Below are 14,978 nucleotides of genomic sequence, written 5' to 3'. Positions count from 1 at the left end.
ATTGGGCTCTGCGACCAGACCTCTGTTGTCAGGCGGAGATAGACTTCCAGTTTTGGGCTATGAAGTGGCCTGATTGAAGGCCGAAGCCGGTCCTCACTCAGACCAGGCCGCCTTAATACCTGCACTGCAAAAATAACCAGAGGGCAGGTGGTGAAAGGAGGCGGTCTCGTTGGTTACTGCGAGAACTCAACAAGAGACAAAAGCATCTGCTGGGCCCCCTAACATCCCCAGACTACCAGTGAAGACTTCTCTGGGCCCCACTCTGATGAAATCAATCCTGGGAATCCCCATGAGAACTGCCAGAAACATAACTAAACATGCCTGGGTGCACGCCACAAAGAGTTGGAGCTGAAAACTCTGACACAGCACTGTAGAAAGTCAATTAAGTGAGACCCTGGCAGTAGACATACATTTTGGACTTAGACTGTCCCCCTCGCTACAGCCCTGCCATGGGGAAAACTGCCGCCATCCCAAACCCGCATGGAACAATATACTACTGGTGGACCCTACTATGGGAAGACTGTACCGATTATGATCTCCCATTTGGAGGAGGATATAGCTACGATTTTGCAAGCTATAAAGTCCTCCCAGGATTCTGTAGAAACCAAGATAGGAGAAGTTCGGGTGGATATGGCCCTCACCCGTCAATATCTTCGTAATGCCACCGACCGGATAACAGATGCCGAATCAAGACTGTCTGAGGCGGAAGATGCCGTATCACAACTGAAGGAGCAGGTCAACAAGATATTATCCTGCATTAATGACCTTCATAGGTGTGCAGAAGGCGCCGAAAATTGGTAACAACGGAATAACCTCCGCCTGGTGGGAGTCCATGAGGGAGCAGAACGAGCGCAAGTGGCCGATTTTGTCGAAGACCAGGTCAAATCTTGGATGCCGCCTAGCATGCTCTCAACATGGTTTGTTGTGGAACGTGCCCACCAAGCCCTCATGATCCCGAGGATCCAGAGGAGTGGCGATCCTTCTGCATCCTCGTGGCCGATTTGTGACCCTCACGGGGACTCTAGGAAATGCCACTATTTAATCTAGTGTAGCTTTATATACCTCCAGCAACTCCGGAGCCCATCCTCCGGGCCTCCGTAGAGGTAATATCCTCTAATCCCCAGCGGTTGACAGTAGTTTGGGGGGACTTTAATGTAGTGTTAGAACCCACTAAGGACACCACTGGGGCACCCGCTTCCCAAAGAAACCTAGCTTTGTAATGTTGAGAGTATGCCTTCCCAGACATCAGAAGCCGTGTTGGCGAGAGTAATATGGGTCAATAGTTGATTAAGACTTATTTTTCTGAAGGAGCCACTGAAGAGTAAAATACAGTTGTTTTTCAACACGGTCAAAGATATACATAAAATCACCACTGCTGCAATTTGTTTCCACCCAATCAGTACACCCAGATTTTTTGCTTTTTAGATCACTTGATTTTGGACTTTTTACTTTGGGTGAATCTCACTACCCGTGTCTCATCCACTGTAATCACATTGCAACCGGACAGCACATGTTTACCGTCAGTGTTTGCCTTTTAAGATAAGTCCACTGCGAAGCAGCCAGGGTAAGAATCACTTGGCTTGTTACTCGTGAACAAGTTTACACACGTGTGTACACACATGTGCGGGCTGCAAGTGGGGGACTACTGTCGTAAACAGCCCAATAATTACACCTAGGTAGCCTGGTGTAATGGGGACTCAGCTGGGTCATGATATTCACCTGGAATCGGCATTATAATGTTAGCGTACACTAGCTGGGAAAGTCTGTTTTGTCTATGGTGACACTCGGTTTTATACATAGGGAGAGAGTGCAGTTTCGCTACCCTTTTGCCTGCATATACCATTGATGTCTTGAAGTGGAGTGTAAACTGTGCGAGAAAATCAAATATGTAACTTCCAAAATGATATTTGTACGTCTTATGGGTCATCCAAAGTTGTCATATTTCCCTGGCTCAGCTCAGGATTCGAGCCAAGGCCATTTGTCACCCTGCTGTGGTCATTCATTACATTTCTCTCCAGCAGTAGGAGCAAAGGCTACCCCACACAAAAGGAGCAATTAGCAGTACTACTCCCTGCTTTTCGAGGAGGAAAGGGGTGGGGCAGAATTATCTGCATCAATCGTTCAGCTGCCTCACTGCACCATTGATTGACCTACCCAAGACTAGAGAACTAAGGAGAGTTTCCAGACAAAAGGAGCCAACCCAGAGGGGTGCTCTTTGAGCTTCTAGTGTGCAGGCCCTAGCCGTGATGTCTGCGAGGGGCGGAGCTGAGACTCCAGGAGCAGATGTGACTAGTGGCTCCTGTATGAAACCATTTTGAACTGTCCCAGCATGCTGGGAAGGAGGGTTGGAACAGTGGTGGAGAGGTGATGTGGCACCATAGGATTGGCCAGGTGTGCCTGACCTCTAGAACCTTCCTTTTCCCATGTATTGCTCTTGCACAAGGGGGAAACTGTCTCTTGCCTGTGGATTTTTCCTGGGACCGCCATGGAGAACTGGAAGGAGGAACCCCTGACCAGGACCAAGGACCCTGCTCAATTGACCCTAGAACCAGTTGGTCTCCCCAAGGGCCAGTGAGTTTGGCCCCCTTACGCCTGGACTTTTTTGTGCGCAGAAAGCAAGCTCAAGAGGAGAGCTGGCGCAGGGAGCCTAGAGAACCAGCTCTGAGATGACCACCGCTTCGGAGGTGAGGAGGGTTCCCGCAACTGCCCCCGATTGATAGAGCCCGTCACCAGTAGTAAAATGAGCCCAGGTTCTGCCAAATCGGCCCAACGGGTCCCAAGTTATTGTTTTTTTAAAGTTTGGCAACCTTTGATCTTTCCTGCCTCGGAGCACGTGAGGCTCTGCCGGCTGTTTGGTAAATGTCCCGCCGCAAAGAAACTGTCTTTTTGTTCTTGGGGAGAAGGCTTGTGTGAGGCCCCTCCCTGTCCCTTCATTTTACCCAGGGTCGATATCCCTCAGACATGATCCTGTTTTAGGGGGCTGGGACCCCATCCCCAGCCCCATGGCACAACTGAGAAAGAGAAAATGCTGAGGTGCCTACATGCTCCCCCTGCCGAAGCAGTCAGGGGCCCAGGACCCCACTCCTGGGCCCCAAAACAAGGGATAAAGGGGGAGCTGCCCCACCCCCTTCCCCTAGCTGTTATGTTAATACATTTTAAAGCGCACATATACCCAGGGTTGTCTTGCCGCTGATTCAGCATAACAAGCATGTAGTTATAAGGATACTAGTTGTTAAAGAGCCATGATTTCAGCAGTTTTCTAAAAGTTAACAGGATGGGAGCTGCTCTAATGTGTATAGGTAAGCTATACCTGAGTTTTGAGGCTTCTGAAGCAAAGCAACTACCCCCCCCCCCCCCCCCCACCCCACCCCCACATTTCAGTCTTTTGAATCTGAGACAGGTGACCATAATTGAGCTTTGAGATCGCAAGTCCTTGTTGGGTATATCATTGTTTGAGATGGTTGGTCCCAAGTTATGGAGAGCTTTACAGGTAAGACAAAGTGCCTAGAATTTAATTTGATTGCCTTCTGAAAGCCAATGAAGTCCTTTAACAGTTAGAAATACTGACTGGAATTTCTGATGGTCAAGAAGAAGGCTAGCAGCCGCATTCTGATATTCAGATATTGCTTTTGGAGATTCAGGTATAGTCTGTTACAATAATCCAATTTAGTGAGGATTAATAATGTGATAACTGTTTTCCTCAAATTAGGGGGAATAAAGGGAAGAATTTTTCTGATGATTCTGAGGGTGTTGAAGCTTGAAGTAATAACCGAGTTGATGTGTTAGCTAAAATTTAGATTATCACCGATTAGGACTTCCAGGTTTTTAGCTTTTTGGACCGGTGAAGGTGAGTACTCCTAGTTCTGTGGGCTAACGGGTAGGATTCCAAAATTGTGGACTGTTACCAAAAAGAATGACCTCAGTTTTGTCTGAGTTCCATTTAAGGCAATGTTTGCCCATCCCATTACCTATAGCCCTAATACAGTTGTGAAGTGTCCTGTCCCCGTGTCCAGGAGCGGGCAGAGAGAAAAGGGCTGCTGTTTTCCCGTGGCCACATACAGGAGTGCGGTTCGTGTGGGGAGCCGGATAAGGGCAGGCCGAGGTAGGCTCCCAAGGCAACCCAGTGGTGCAGAGGCCTTCGGGTAGCCCAGGTGGGACTGGGCATCCCCACCCTGAGGAGATGAAAGAGAGACGTGGCACAAAGCAGAAAATAGCATAAAAAACGAAGGAAAAGTTAGATGCTGCTCTCCCTGGTGCAGCGGCAGAGCCACTAATATAAAATTCACTGCTTCCCAGAGGAGACCCCCATAATTCGTTGCAGGGCCTTACATTTTAGCCCGCACTGTCAGGGTTTTCTCCATCTGGGGCCACCGCCAACATACTTCGAAAGATACTGCCTTTCTCGCATAAGTGATTTGAGGAGTCCCCACCCTAAGTTGGGGGAGACCCATAAACAGTAAACCTTTCACGATTTTCCCTAGTTTTCCTAGCACTCCCAAGTCTGGAGCGTTTTGCTCTACAGCCGGTAGTGTTGCGCTCTCTAGGAGCCATGTGTATGGTGACATTCTTGAGGGTCTGAAAGGCCTAACGGTGGTACATGTAATATTGGCATTGATGCGTCCTCCAGGGGCGAAATGTATGGTTTCAAGGCAATGTTATATCAGTGTGATGCTCTCTAGGGGCTGTTTTCATAAGCGCAGTTTGAAGGTATCAAATGTATAAGAAATACACAAATACAGGGAAATCATGACCAATGCTTTATTGGTTCACCATATTAGTTTCAAATACTTTATTGGTTCACCTTAATGATTTCAAATGCTTTATTGGTTCAAAATAAGGATTTTAAATGTTTTATTGGTTTCCATAATTAGGTCAATGATTATTGCTCACTGTATATATGTTTTATTAACCTTAAGTGCATTCATGCTGGGGTTTTTCTTTGATAATTACATCTAAGTACACAATGATGATTTTAACTTGTGGTTTGTTGCTCTTAAACTGTGGCAAAACCAATAGACTCTCTTTATATGTTTGTTTGACCCCCTTTAGTCACTCAAAGGTGATATTCAATGTCATATATGGTATTTTCCAATGTACTAGTTTGTAACTTATTGCATAGTATTTAATTTTGTGCGTGTGTGTGTGATAAATGTACTGACTGGACACTCTTTTATTGAATGTTATTGTTGTGTGCCAGTGAATGGTGATAACTAACCCACACCACCTCCCCTGAGTAAGCCTTGGACTGCTCTTCTCTCTACCCTGAAAGAGTCAAGTGCTACAATGGGGTGCTTGGTTCTTGCAGGCCATACAACTAGTAGCCCATTTTCCGACACCCACTGAAATGTATTATAAGTAAAATTACCTGATATAGTTGTGGACATCCTGGATACCTGCTTCGATTTTACTATACTTGGTGCAACAAGCGCAGTTATAGTTAATACCAAACAACCTGATCAATATTTCAGTGAAAAAGTTTTACATTCTAGGCACCGTGGTTACTCTAATTTGAAATGACAAGGTTGCAAGTAATGTACTACTATTCATTTTCAAAGATGGGGTAACCTTATATTTCTAATGATAGGGCAGGAGTAGAGTCTTACTCAGTATCTGTGGTAATGGTCAGCTATACATCTGAAATGCAATTTTTGAGTGCATCATAATTTCTTGGACTTTCCTCTTTCAGAGTTTGAAAAATTAGCACAATTGAATTATTATTACATCACTTGAATATTTTAGCGCCCTGAGTTAGTGTAATTCATGGTGTGTGCTACGTAATGGGAAATATTATTAATGGGAGGTTCACAAGTCTCTTGGTGTACTGATTATGTGAAAGGTAGAGCGCCACCAGTTTTCTGGAATGTTTTTTGATGTTTGCACACTGTTGATTTCCTGCATATCCAGTTTCACTGCGGTATATATATTTATGAACCGTATCAATCAATCAAATCTGCTTTATTCAGCTGGCATGCAGCCATAAAATGATGGGAAAAAAACAATGGAGCAATATAAAACCAGATACCATTCATAAAACTACTCATACATGTGCAAGTATAATGATTCAAAATGGCCTGTGTATAACATCTGTAAGAAGGCCTGCTTAAAGTGCTATGCGCTTTGAGACCCTAAAACAGTACATTAATCTTATTTTCACCCTAATGAATTAAAAACCCATCTCATAAGTTAAACAAGCATTTGCAATGCAATATGTCTCGCATTTACGCGACTTTAAGCTATTGGCATTGTAAATGACTGCCTTTTATTTATGCTTTAAAAGAAAAGCAAAATAAAAGGCATTATCATTTGCAATTTCAATAGCTCAAGCTTGCGTAAATGCGAGACCTATTGCATTGCATATGCTTTTTTGTATATGACTCCTAAATTATTGCTCTTTAGATTTAGTACTGGCTACAGCCAGTTTTAGATGTCTGCCTGAACTCATGTAATCACAAAAAGGTAAACAAGAAAACAACGGAGTGATTGGAGTGATTGTCTTAGTGACCTGGAGATGAGTATTTTTTAATTTTTTAATCAAAGTACCATGGCACCACAAAGTTGATTGTCCGCTCTACAACACATATTAAAAAAGTTAACAAAGAGAACAGCTCTATCTAAACACTAACGCCCCAAAAGCGAGACATATTGGCTTTGCCGGTGCTTGTTTCTTGTGGTTCAGAGGGGCGGGTAATCTTCAGTTCCGTGGTGTTTGATTTGTCTTTGCAAGTGCTTGCTTGTTGTGGGTGTGAGGGGAGGGTGCGAATGATCTTCAGTTCACTGGTGGTTGATTTTGTCTTTGCCAGTGCTTGTTTGTTGTGGTTGTGAGAGGGGAGGGAGGAGTGATCTTCAGTTCTCTGGTGGTTGATTTGTCTTTGCCAGTGCTTGTTTGTTGGGGTGTGAGAGAGGAGGGCGCAAGTGATCTTCAGTTCCCTGGTGTTAGATTTGTCTTTTCCTGTGCTTGTTTGTTGTGCATGTGAGAGGGGAGGGTTCGAGTGTTCTTCAGGTCCCTGGTGGTAGATTTGTCTTTGCCAGTGCTTGCTTGTTGTGCATGTGAGATGGGGAGGGCGCAAGTGATTCCCTGGTGGTTGATTTGTCTTTGCCAGTGCTTGTTTGTTGTGGGTGTGAGAGGGGAGGGCGCGGTGGATCCTCAGTGCCCTGGTGGTTGATTTGTATTTGCCAGTGCTTGTTTCTTGTAGGTATGAGAGGGGCTGGTGATCTTCAGTTCCCTGGTGTTAGATTTGTGGTTGGAAGTGCTTGTTTGTTGTGCGTGTGAGGGGAGGGTGCGAGTGATCTTCAGTTCCCTGGTGGTACATTTGTCTTTGCCACACAGTAGCCATTGCACCACAAAGTTGATCGTCAGCTCTACAACACATATTAACCTTACAATGCTAACATTCCTACCCAGCCACGGGAGATGCAATCTGAAGGCCTACGATTTTTACTGAATTGTGGGCATCACGTGGCTTCAAAAGCAATATGTTGTAATTTGAATTTGATTAAGACGTGTGGCAGGACTTTTCAGTGGTATTGCTAACAAGCAGGCTCCGTGGAGCCGATTGTGGGGGGAGGGGACTGAAAGCGCGCGATGCGCACGCTGCCAGACTCTGGGGACAGGAGATGTGCTCGTGTACGGAGTGCACATCTCCTGTCCGCGCTTGCCACCTCCTGTCTCCCTCCGGCACAGAAAGCAGCGACTATAGGTCTCACCAAGGCGAGCAGGCCATGTGCTGCATCGCTAGGCAAGACCTAAAAACAGCTCCTTCGTCAAGGTACATTGAGTGTCTAGAGTGTACAGCAACCCTTAAAAATTGGCTTACATAAAAACATGTTTCATCATCAGGCAGTTGTTTCAGAAAGAATAATGACAGAGTACATACAGTCCATCAAAGTTATGGACTTAATACAAGGCATTAAAAACATTTTAGCACATTTCTGCTAAAACCACAGAAAAAAGTCAAGTGAAGCATTGACTATTTCAAATTAATATTACAAGGGCAAACAAGCGATTCTAAATTGTGCTGAAACCCTGAAGGAAAGGAAAGTAGGTAGTTTATAGTGTCTGCCTGTAAGTGGTACAGTAAAGCACATTCCCACCTTCCTCTCCCAATGCACAAATAATTGCTGAGGGTTTTGGCATGATTTACTGAGAGAAAGTTGAAATGGAGGTTTTTGATATTTTTGTGCTTAACCTTTTCTCCCGGGCTAGAGTTGGCAAAAAATACATATTGCTTCCTGCCCGTGGTCACATATGTTTCAGCTTGGGGAAAATCAATGGCAACAAAGACTTTTTGTACAGATGCTAGCCACAGAATATCAAGACCTTTAACACCGGCTAAACAATATTTTATTATGGCTCCCTTTAGAGACGCCTCGTGATCTTTCCAAATCGAAAGCCATAGCAAAGGGGGGACAAATTTGAACTAGATCGCATATATTGCTTAGTCCCAACTCATTATGGCAAACGAGGTGAGCAGAGGAAAGTGGCACAGATGAGAGCGTACAACAGAAACAGTTTTCTTCTGTTTGGATAGCTGAAGAGTCCCTGATTCCCAATAATCCCGCCTTTTAAGTGGCAACTGGTACGCATTGCATAGAATACACTTGTAACATAGGGTGGGTACTCGACCCCCAGAAGGGGACGATAGACTAAGAAGTGAAACAATCGGCCTGAAAAGCTTAGTTTCCCGCTCAATCATAATAGGTATCCACGAGCCATTGGAGCTGAAAACCACCCCCAGATAAAAAAATGTATTAACCCCTTCAATGCTGATGACGGCCCAGGCCGTCATGCATCACAGTGTCCGTGTGCTGATGACGGCTGGGGACCGTCATGAACCCGCCCACTCATTAGAAGTGCCGCACAGGCGCAGAATCGCGGCTGCACCCAAGGGGTTAATGCTAACTAGACGGTTTGTTTCAACCAAAATACTTGAGTGGTTTACTGCTCGGCCCTCAAGCCATGACAAAAGATTTAGAGAAATTGGTCAATAAATCCAGGGTTCCCATAAATTCCACAAATGCTTTGATCAATAATCTCAGGGCTCTTTGGGTGCGTGCCAGTAAGACTGCATCATCTGCATACACCAAAATGGGGCATAGGTTGCCAAGGCCCATAGGAACATCTGATGTGCATGATGTTAGGTGAGTACCAAGTTTGTTAATATACAAGATGAACAGCAAAGGAGCAAGCATGCACTCATGTCATACCCCGCGCCCGATTTTGATCTCTCTTTTAAGCTCTTCAATTTGACCAAACCTCACTCTGGCATTTGGGTTCAAAGATAAACAGATGTACAAGTGATTCCTCTTTCCCCATTTCTAATAATATTTGCCAGACCTTTGACCGATTTTACTCAGTCAAATGCCATAGTTAGGTCCATAGATGCTAAATACATATGGGTGCGCTTTACTACAGTGTATTTGCCCAATATTAAGCAAAGGTTCAGGCACTGCTCCTGTATTCCAGTATATTTACGAAAACCATACTGGCATGGATTTAAAATCTTTTCATCCACCCTCTCAATGGTCACGTACATAAAACGCTCCCAAAGATTTTCGCTGGAATAAATCTATGAGAGAGATTGGGCGATAACAACTGGGTGAAGATCGGTCACACTTTTTAAAAAGAAGTACAATTGTACACGATGCCCATAAAGGTACCCAATTAAAATGTTTGTAAATATTGTTCAACAGAGTCTCCTATATGCTATCATTGCATTTTATCAGCTCGATTGGTATGCCATCCAGGCCGGGTGCCTTTCCCCTCGCACTTTACTGTTTTGCAGTCGACTCTTCATTTAAGGGCACTGCCACCATAGGGTTTGACTCGACCCTCTTGCTTACACACATGGCCAGAATCCCCACTGAATACATTGTAGAAAAGTGTTCCTCCCATGCCTCCCTACTGACGTGGCAGCCAATTGGCGCCCCCGGCCTGTTATCTGACCTCAGGGCTGGGACAGATTCCCAAAAGCACTTACTGTTCTCAGTCCTAGCTTAGTGCGCTAGTCTGTCCCACTGCTGAGTAATCACCTCCACCTTTCTATTTTTAGTTGCTGCTTTATATGTTTTGCACAAGCTGGTTACCTCCGTGGGGTCCCTGGGGTGAGCAGTTCAGGCCAACTGGAGGGCTCGTTTGGCAGCCTAACACCCTTGATCGAAGGATCTAGGGGTATCATGATCGTCCATTGGCGTTTTTACCGGCTTTGAAAGAGGGATTTTAATATTTAAGCAAAGGGCCACAAATAAGCTTACCATGTTCACACTGCAATCATCGTAAAACGGACAGCCCAGGATAAAAGATAAATTCCTCAGAGTAATTTCTTCCAGCGTTTATGTAGGATTTAGAAGTTTCCACAACACTTTTAGGTTGTCTGTCAATACCTGCAGGTTACAAAGTTCTGGTTGAATTTTTGTGATTTCTCTCGATGCCATAAGCAAGTCAATGACAACGGGGTTGTGATCCACGAATTCTGTTTGGACAATTGCCCCCGACAAAAACAGATCAGATACATTATTGGAAACAAAAATGTAATAAAAAATGGAGAGACAATTACTTCCCCTAAACGTTGGCAAGTCAGCTTGTGAATGGTATATAAACAAGTAGGGGCTCTGAAATTATGCGGTAGGGTAGGAACAAATTATGTAGCAGGGTTGAGTAAATTCTGCTGCATATTTCGTGATCGTATTACCTCATTATTTTGACATTTTTACACTTGTTAAGTGTCTGAGCATTGATTGCACCTCATTAGTATCAGTTTAACACGCAAATATATGAATAAGCAATAGAAGGGGGACCAGCCAGCTTTTGCAATCCGCCTTCCACTGTGCAGCAACACGTATGTCAATATGTCTGGCATTAAAGTGCTAATGCATCTAAGTGCAAGTTTGTGCATACTGGTGTCTGGATATGTTTGCACTTGGAACGCAGTCCTTTTCGTATTTCGTGGGAAGAGAAACTTAGTGTACCAAAGAGAAGAGAAACTTAGTGTACCAAAGAGATAAATAAAAATAAATGTAGCTTTCTTAAAATCCCCACAATGCTGTTTGTTCGAGGCCAACAATAGCACACCAAACACCAGGGATTCACATTCTATTAAATACAAATATATAATGTGTTTGAGCTTGGCCCCCCATTAGACTATAAACAATCTTTCTGTCTGTTTACCCCCAATCTGCCCTACCCAGGGGAGCCATATTACAGAAAGTGCCCTGGGGCGCAACGGGTGTTTTCACCTGCTCCTTATGGCCATGTGGTCCTTTGTTATTACAGAAGTGGCTGGTGAGTTGTATATAGCCCCTTCTGTAGTGTGGAGCAGCACCAGCACAAGAGAGTGCAATAGGGAAAGGATTTGTATTAATGGGATGGGGGCCAGCACATTCTTGAATTGGCCGCCCTCTCCCCCGTGGAGCCCAACAAGTATTTCTGTGGCCTTCAGGGATTAGATTGGGAGGCTTTCCTGATCTGTCATGTCCAAGGGGGCAATAAGCACAGAATTCACCTTGTATAATATTACAGATAGTGTCCCAGCGGAGCAATGAGTATTTGCACCCACTCCTTGCGTCCCACGAGAGTTTGGTATTTTAGAACTGGTTGCAGATGCTTGTCTGGTCCTGTCTACAATGTTGAACTGCACCTGCGCACATCTTTCCCCAGACAAATCACGAGGGAGCATCCTGTTTTTTTCATGGGTGTACAGAGGCAAAAGAACTGTTGAGGCGTACTGACTGTGTGCCACATAGCGTGCTCCTTGTAAGATGAGGCGTGGGGTCCCAGAGTCCCGCACAGCCCCTCTGACCCCCCCGCCCCCCACACATCATCAGACCACCCCTCCCCGCTTTCCCCTTCCTTCTAGAGAGGCCGATCTGCCTCCGATGATAGACAGAGCCATTGCTTCAACCCTTTGCCCTGTCTCTGACAAATGCACTTTTCTTAATGCATGTGCTACTGTGGGAGTTCGCACTTGAGCTGAAGACTGCCTTCTTTGTGTGTGTGGGTGGGTGGTTTTTATTTATTTTTTTAACTCAGACGCACTTCCCGGGCCTGCCCCAGAAACACCTATTTAGTGTGCTGAGGCACAAACATACGTGTGGCTGATGTGTTACTCAGACCCAAGGATTTTTCTTTCTTTTTGAATTTCTTTTTTATAAGAATGGGGTCTGTGCCAGGCCGCAATGCCCATCCTTGGAGACCAAATAGTTTTTCTGGACCCCTTCCTGTTGCAGGTGATAGGCCCATCTACACAAGCTTGGGGGAAAAATCGATAAACGTGTGGGGATACAGAAGTGCACAACATTTTTCATCTGTTTACTTTCACTCAATATGTAATGGAAACTCTGCAAGGTAAGCAACTAACTTGTTTTAATCACAACACAACCAAAATAGGAGGGATCCAGAACATGGAAATTAGCTAGGTTAGTTATTACATGCTAACTACACCGCACTATTTTTCAGCTGGAAATAAATGTCAGTCACAAAATGGTGTCATTCTATTTGTTCATACTGTGGTTTAAATATGCACACTGCTATACGACCTATTAAAGTATATTAAACGGATTTCTCTCCACAGGTAACTATGGCATTTGAGCCTGAGATATGCGGGGAAGACAATTTAAATCTACTTGACAGCCTTGAAAATACACAGATAAGCAAGAATGAAGAAATGACCCCAAATGATTGTAAAATGACAAGCTTCGTTCAGCCAATATTGCACCAAACGGCCTCAAGTTCCGCAAAGCAGGTAACTGCCTTTTTAAAACCAGCGGAATCAAAGAAAACAGAAATGCAAGATATTGTGGACAATGCAACAAGATCAGTAACTATTGAGAAATTCACTACTTGTAAACATGACAAAACCACCAGTACCACTCTGCTGGTGGCCCAACAAACAACTTCAGTAGAAGCAAGCAAATTACAGGAGGCAACTTCAAATCTGAAACCAGTGGTTTCCAAAGAAAGAAATCCACAGAATGGAGATGTCTCCCCCCCAAACATTTCAGAAAGGAGCAGTAATGTTGAGGATGGACCCTCTAATAAAAACGGTAATGTCAGTCCACCAATTTTAGATCAAACATCCGTAAATTTAGATGTCCAAGACCAGCAATTTGCAGTGTGTCCCCTGAAAAGAAAATTTAAATTGATTGATAATATAGTAAAGCCCAAAAGAAAGTATGCCATTGAATCTTACACCTTAAACGATAATGTGATATCTGACAATATGGGACCAAACCATTCCCAGGAAGAAGATGGTCATGTTAAACTTAAGGTTTACAAGAAAAGAAAGTCGAAACACCACAATATCATATTCACAGAGAGAAATGAAAATGACGAAGCATGCACCCTAATGAAAGACTCGGAAATTGCCAGCACCAGACTATCCGACCAATGTGCTGTTCTTGAAGACTCATCAGCTAGCATCCCGCTACCGTCATTGCAAGGATGCTTGTCACCCAGGTCCTCCTCACCCGGGGTGGACTTACTAGAGGCAGAGCAGGCCTCCAGCCCCAGCTCTTCCCCGGTGAGGGAGGTGCCTGATCGGGCTCCAAGTCCTCAGACTTGGAGAAGCACAGCCTGGTCCTCTGAGGAGCCTGTAGCATCTTCATCGAAGTGTCCTCCAGTGCTGCAATGCGAGGTCGATGAAACCATCAGAGAAGAGAGGATTCGAAGGTTGAAAGACCTTTTGAAAGAACGGGAACAAGCACTGGAAGCGATCAGGAAAACCATGTTGAATGTATAGTGGCTAAACTATGGTCACGTGACTGCTCCTGCAAAGGGTCCAAACAAAGCAAAGTTTACACAGTAATGCTCCAGAATACATTTGTATGCTATACGAATCGGTGCTATAAATTAAAGGTGCTTTTGAAGCGCAAGTGTTTATTTTCAGTCTGAAGGTCAGCTATTCATACTCACTTTGGATTCCAACTTTTGGTACTTGGAAAATGATGTTGTAATGCAGCTTCTTATAATGGCCGTTTCTCCCACGATTGTTACAAAATGTGTGTTGCTCACAGCGTGTAAACCTTTGTTAGTATCTTGAATTATTTTTGAGGGCGTCGAGTACCATTTCAAGTAAAAGTACTGCAGTATGCAGGTCAATTTTAGTTTAATGGTGGTTAACTCCTTAATGGGAATTGCAAATATCATTTGTGTTCAGTTAAAGTTGGTAGTTCTTAACGTCTAACTGGTATTGAAGGATTAATACGAGAGACTGAGGCTTCCACATTTGTTTTTTAAAATGTAAATGTTGTCCTAAAGGTAACCACAGACAATGAGCACTGGATCAGCGCAGTAGCACTTGCTTGTGTGTGATTTTAAAAAAAAAAAATAGTTGTTTGTTATCCAAAAGTGATGTTAGATCGTCAATTGGAAAAGAAATCAACTTATAAAAACAAGTGCTTCAAAAAGGGAAACACATGTAATATGGTACTTCCCATGATGCCATTTACCCAAGTCAGAGGAATTATGGGTAAAGAATAACAGGCAGCTTGGGCTCTTAAGATTTTGATAAAATGTAGTGGAGGAAATACAGGTTTCCTGTGATAAATGTTCCCATGCTTTTCAGTTAAATAAAATGTACAAGTATTCATCAATTTGTCTTGTAGAGATTTGTGGTGTACACTAGATACCTCTGTGCATGTTAAATACTTTTCAGATGCTACTTCTGACTTTGGGCCTGATTACGAGTTTAGTGGTCTGGGAACTGGCCAGCACCCCGCTCCCACACTGCCAAACTCGATCTCCCCCAGTTTTCCTCTGGTCTGGCAGCTGGTCCAGCAGTGATGCAGTGCTAAGGCTCATTAGTGAACCTTGGAAAAGCAGCGCCCGGGGGACCGCCAAAGCCTGTTCCTGCACAGCATGGTCTGTGCAATCCATGTCGTGCAGGAACAAAGGGTGCATGCACACTGGAGACACACCATGTGCCCCCCTGCATGCATCCTCAGGCCTGAGACAGCATGGGGCCCTACAGTTTCCTCACAGCCAC

At 44.4% G+C, this 14,978-nt stretch overlaps 1 protein-coding gene across 5 annotated transcripts in view; it reads left to right on the top strand.

The window, feature by feature from the left end:
* Positions 1-14,586, top strand: part of LRIF1 (ligand dependent nuclear receptor interacting factor 1) — a 173,016-nt gene extending 158,430 nt beyond the window's left edge. For all 5 annotated transcript variants that reach the window (XM_078658648.1, XM_078658646.1, XM_078658647.1 and 2 more), the window contains one exon: positions 12,567-14,586. In XM_078658648.1, coding sequence (XP_078514774.1) covers positions 12,567-13,733 — 1,167 coding nt within the window. In that variant the 3' untranslated portion in view covers positions 13,734-14,586. The remainder of the gene's footprint in view (positions 1-12,566) is intronic.
* The last annotated feature ends 392 nt before the right edge of the window (positions 14,587-14,978 follow it).

This window comes from Lissotriton helveticus, chromosome 8 (assembly GCF_964261635.1).
Source record: "Lissotriton helveticus chromosome 8, aLisHel1.1, whole genome shotgun sequence".
NCBI classification, from domain to species: domain Eukaryota; kingdom Metazoa; phylum Chordata; class Amphibia; order Caudata; family Salamandridae; genus Lissotriton; species Lissotriton helveticus.
This window is presented reverse-complemented; position numbering and strand designations above follow the sequence as displayed.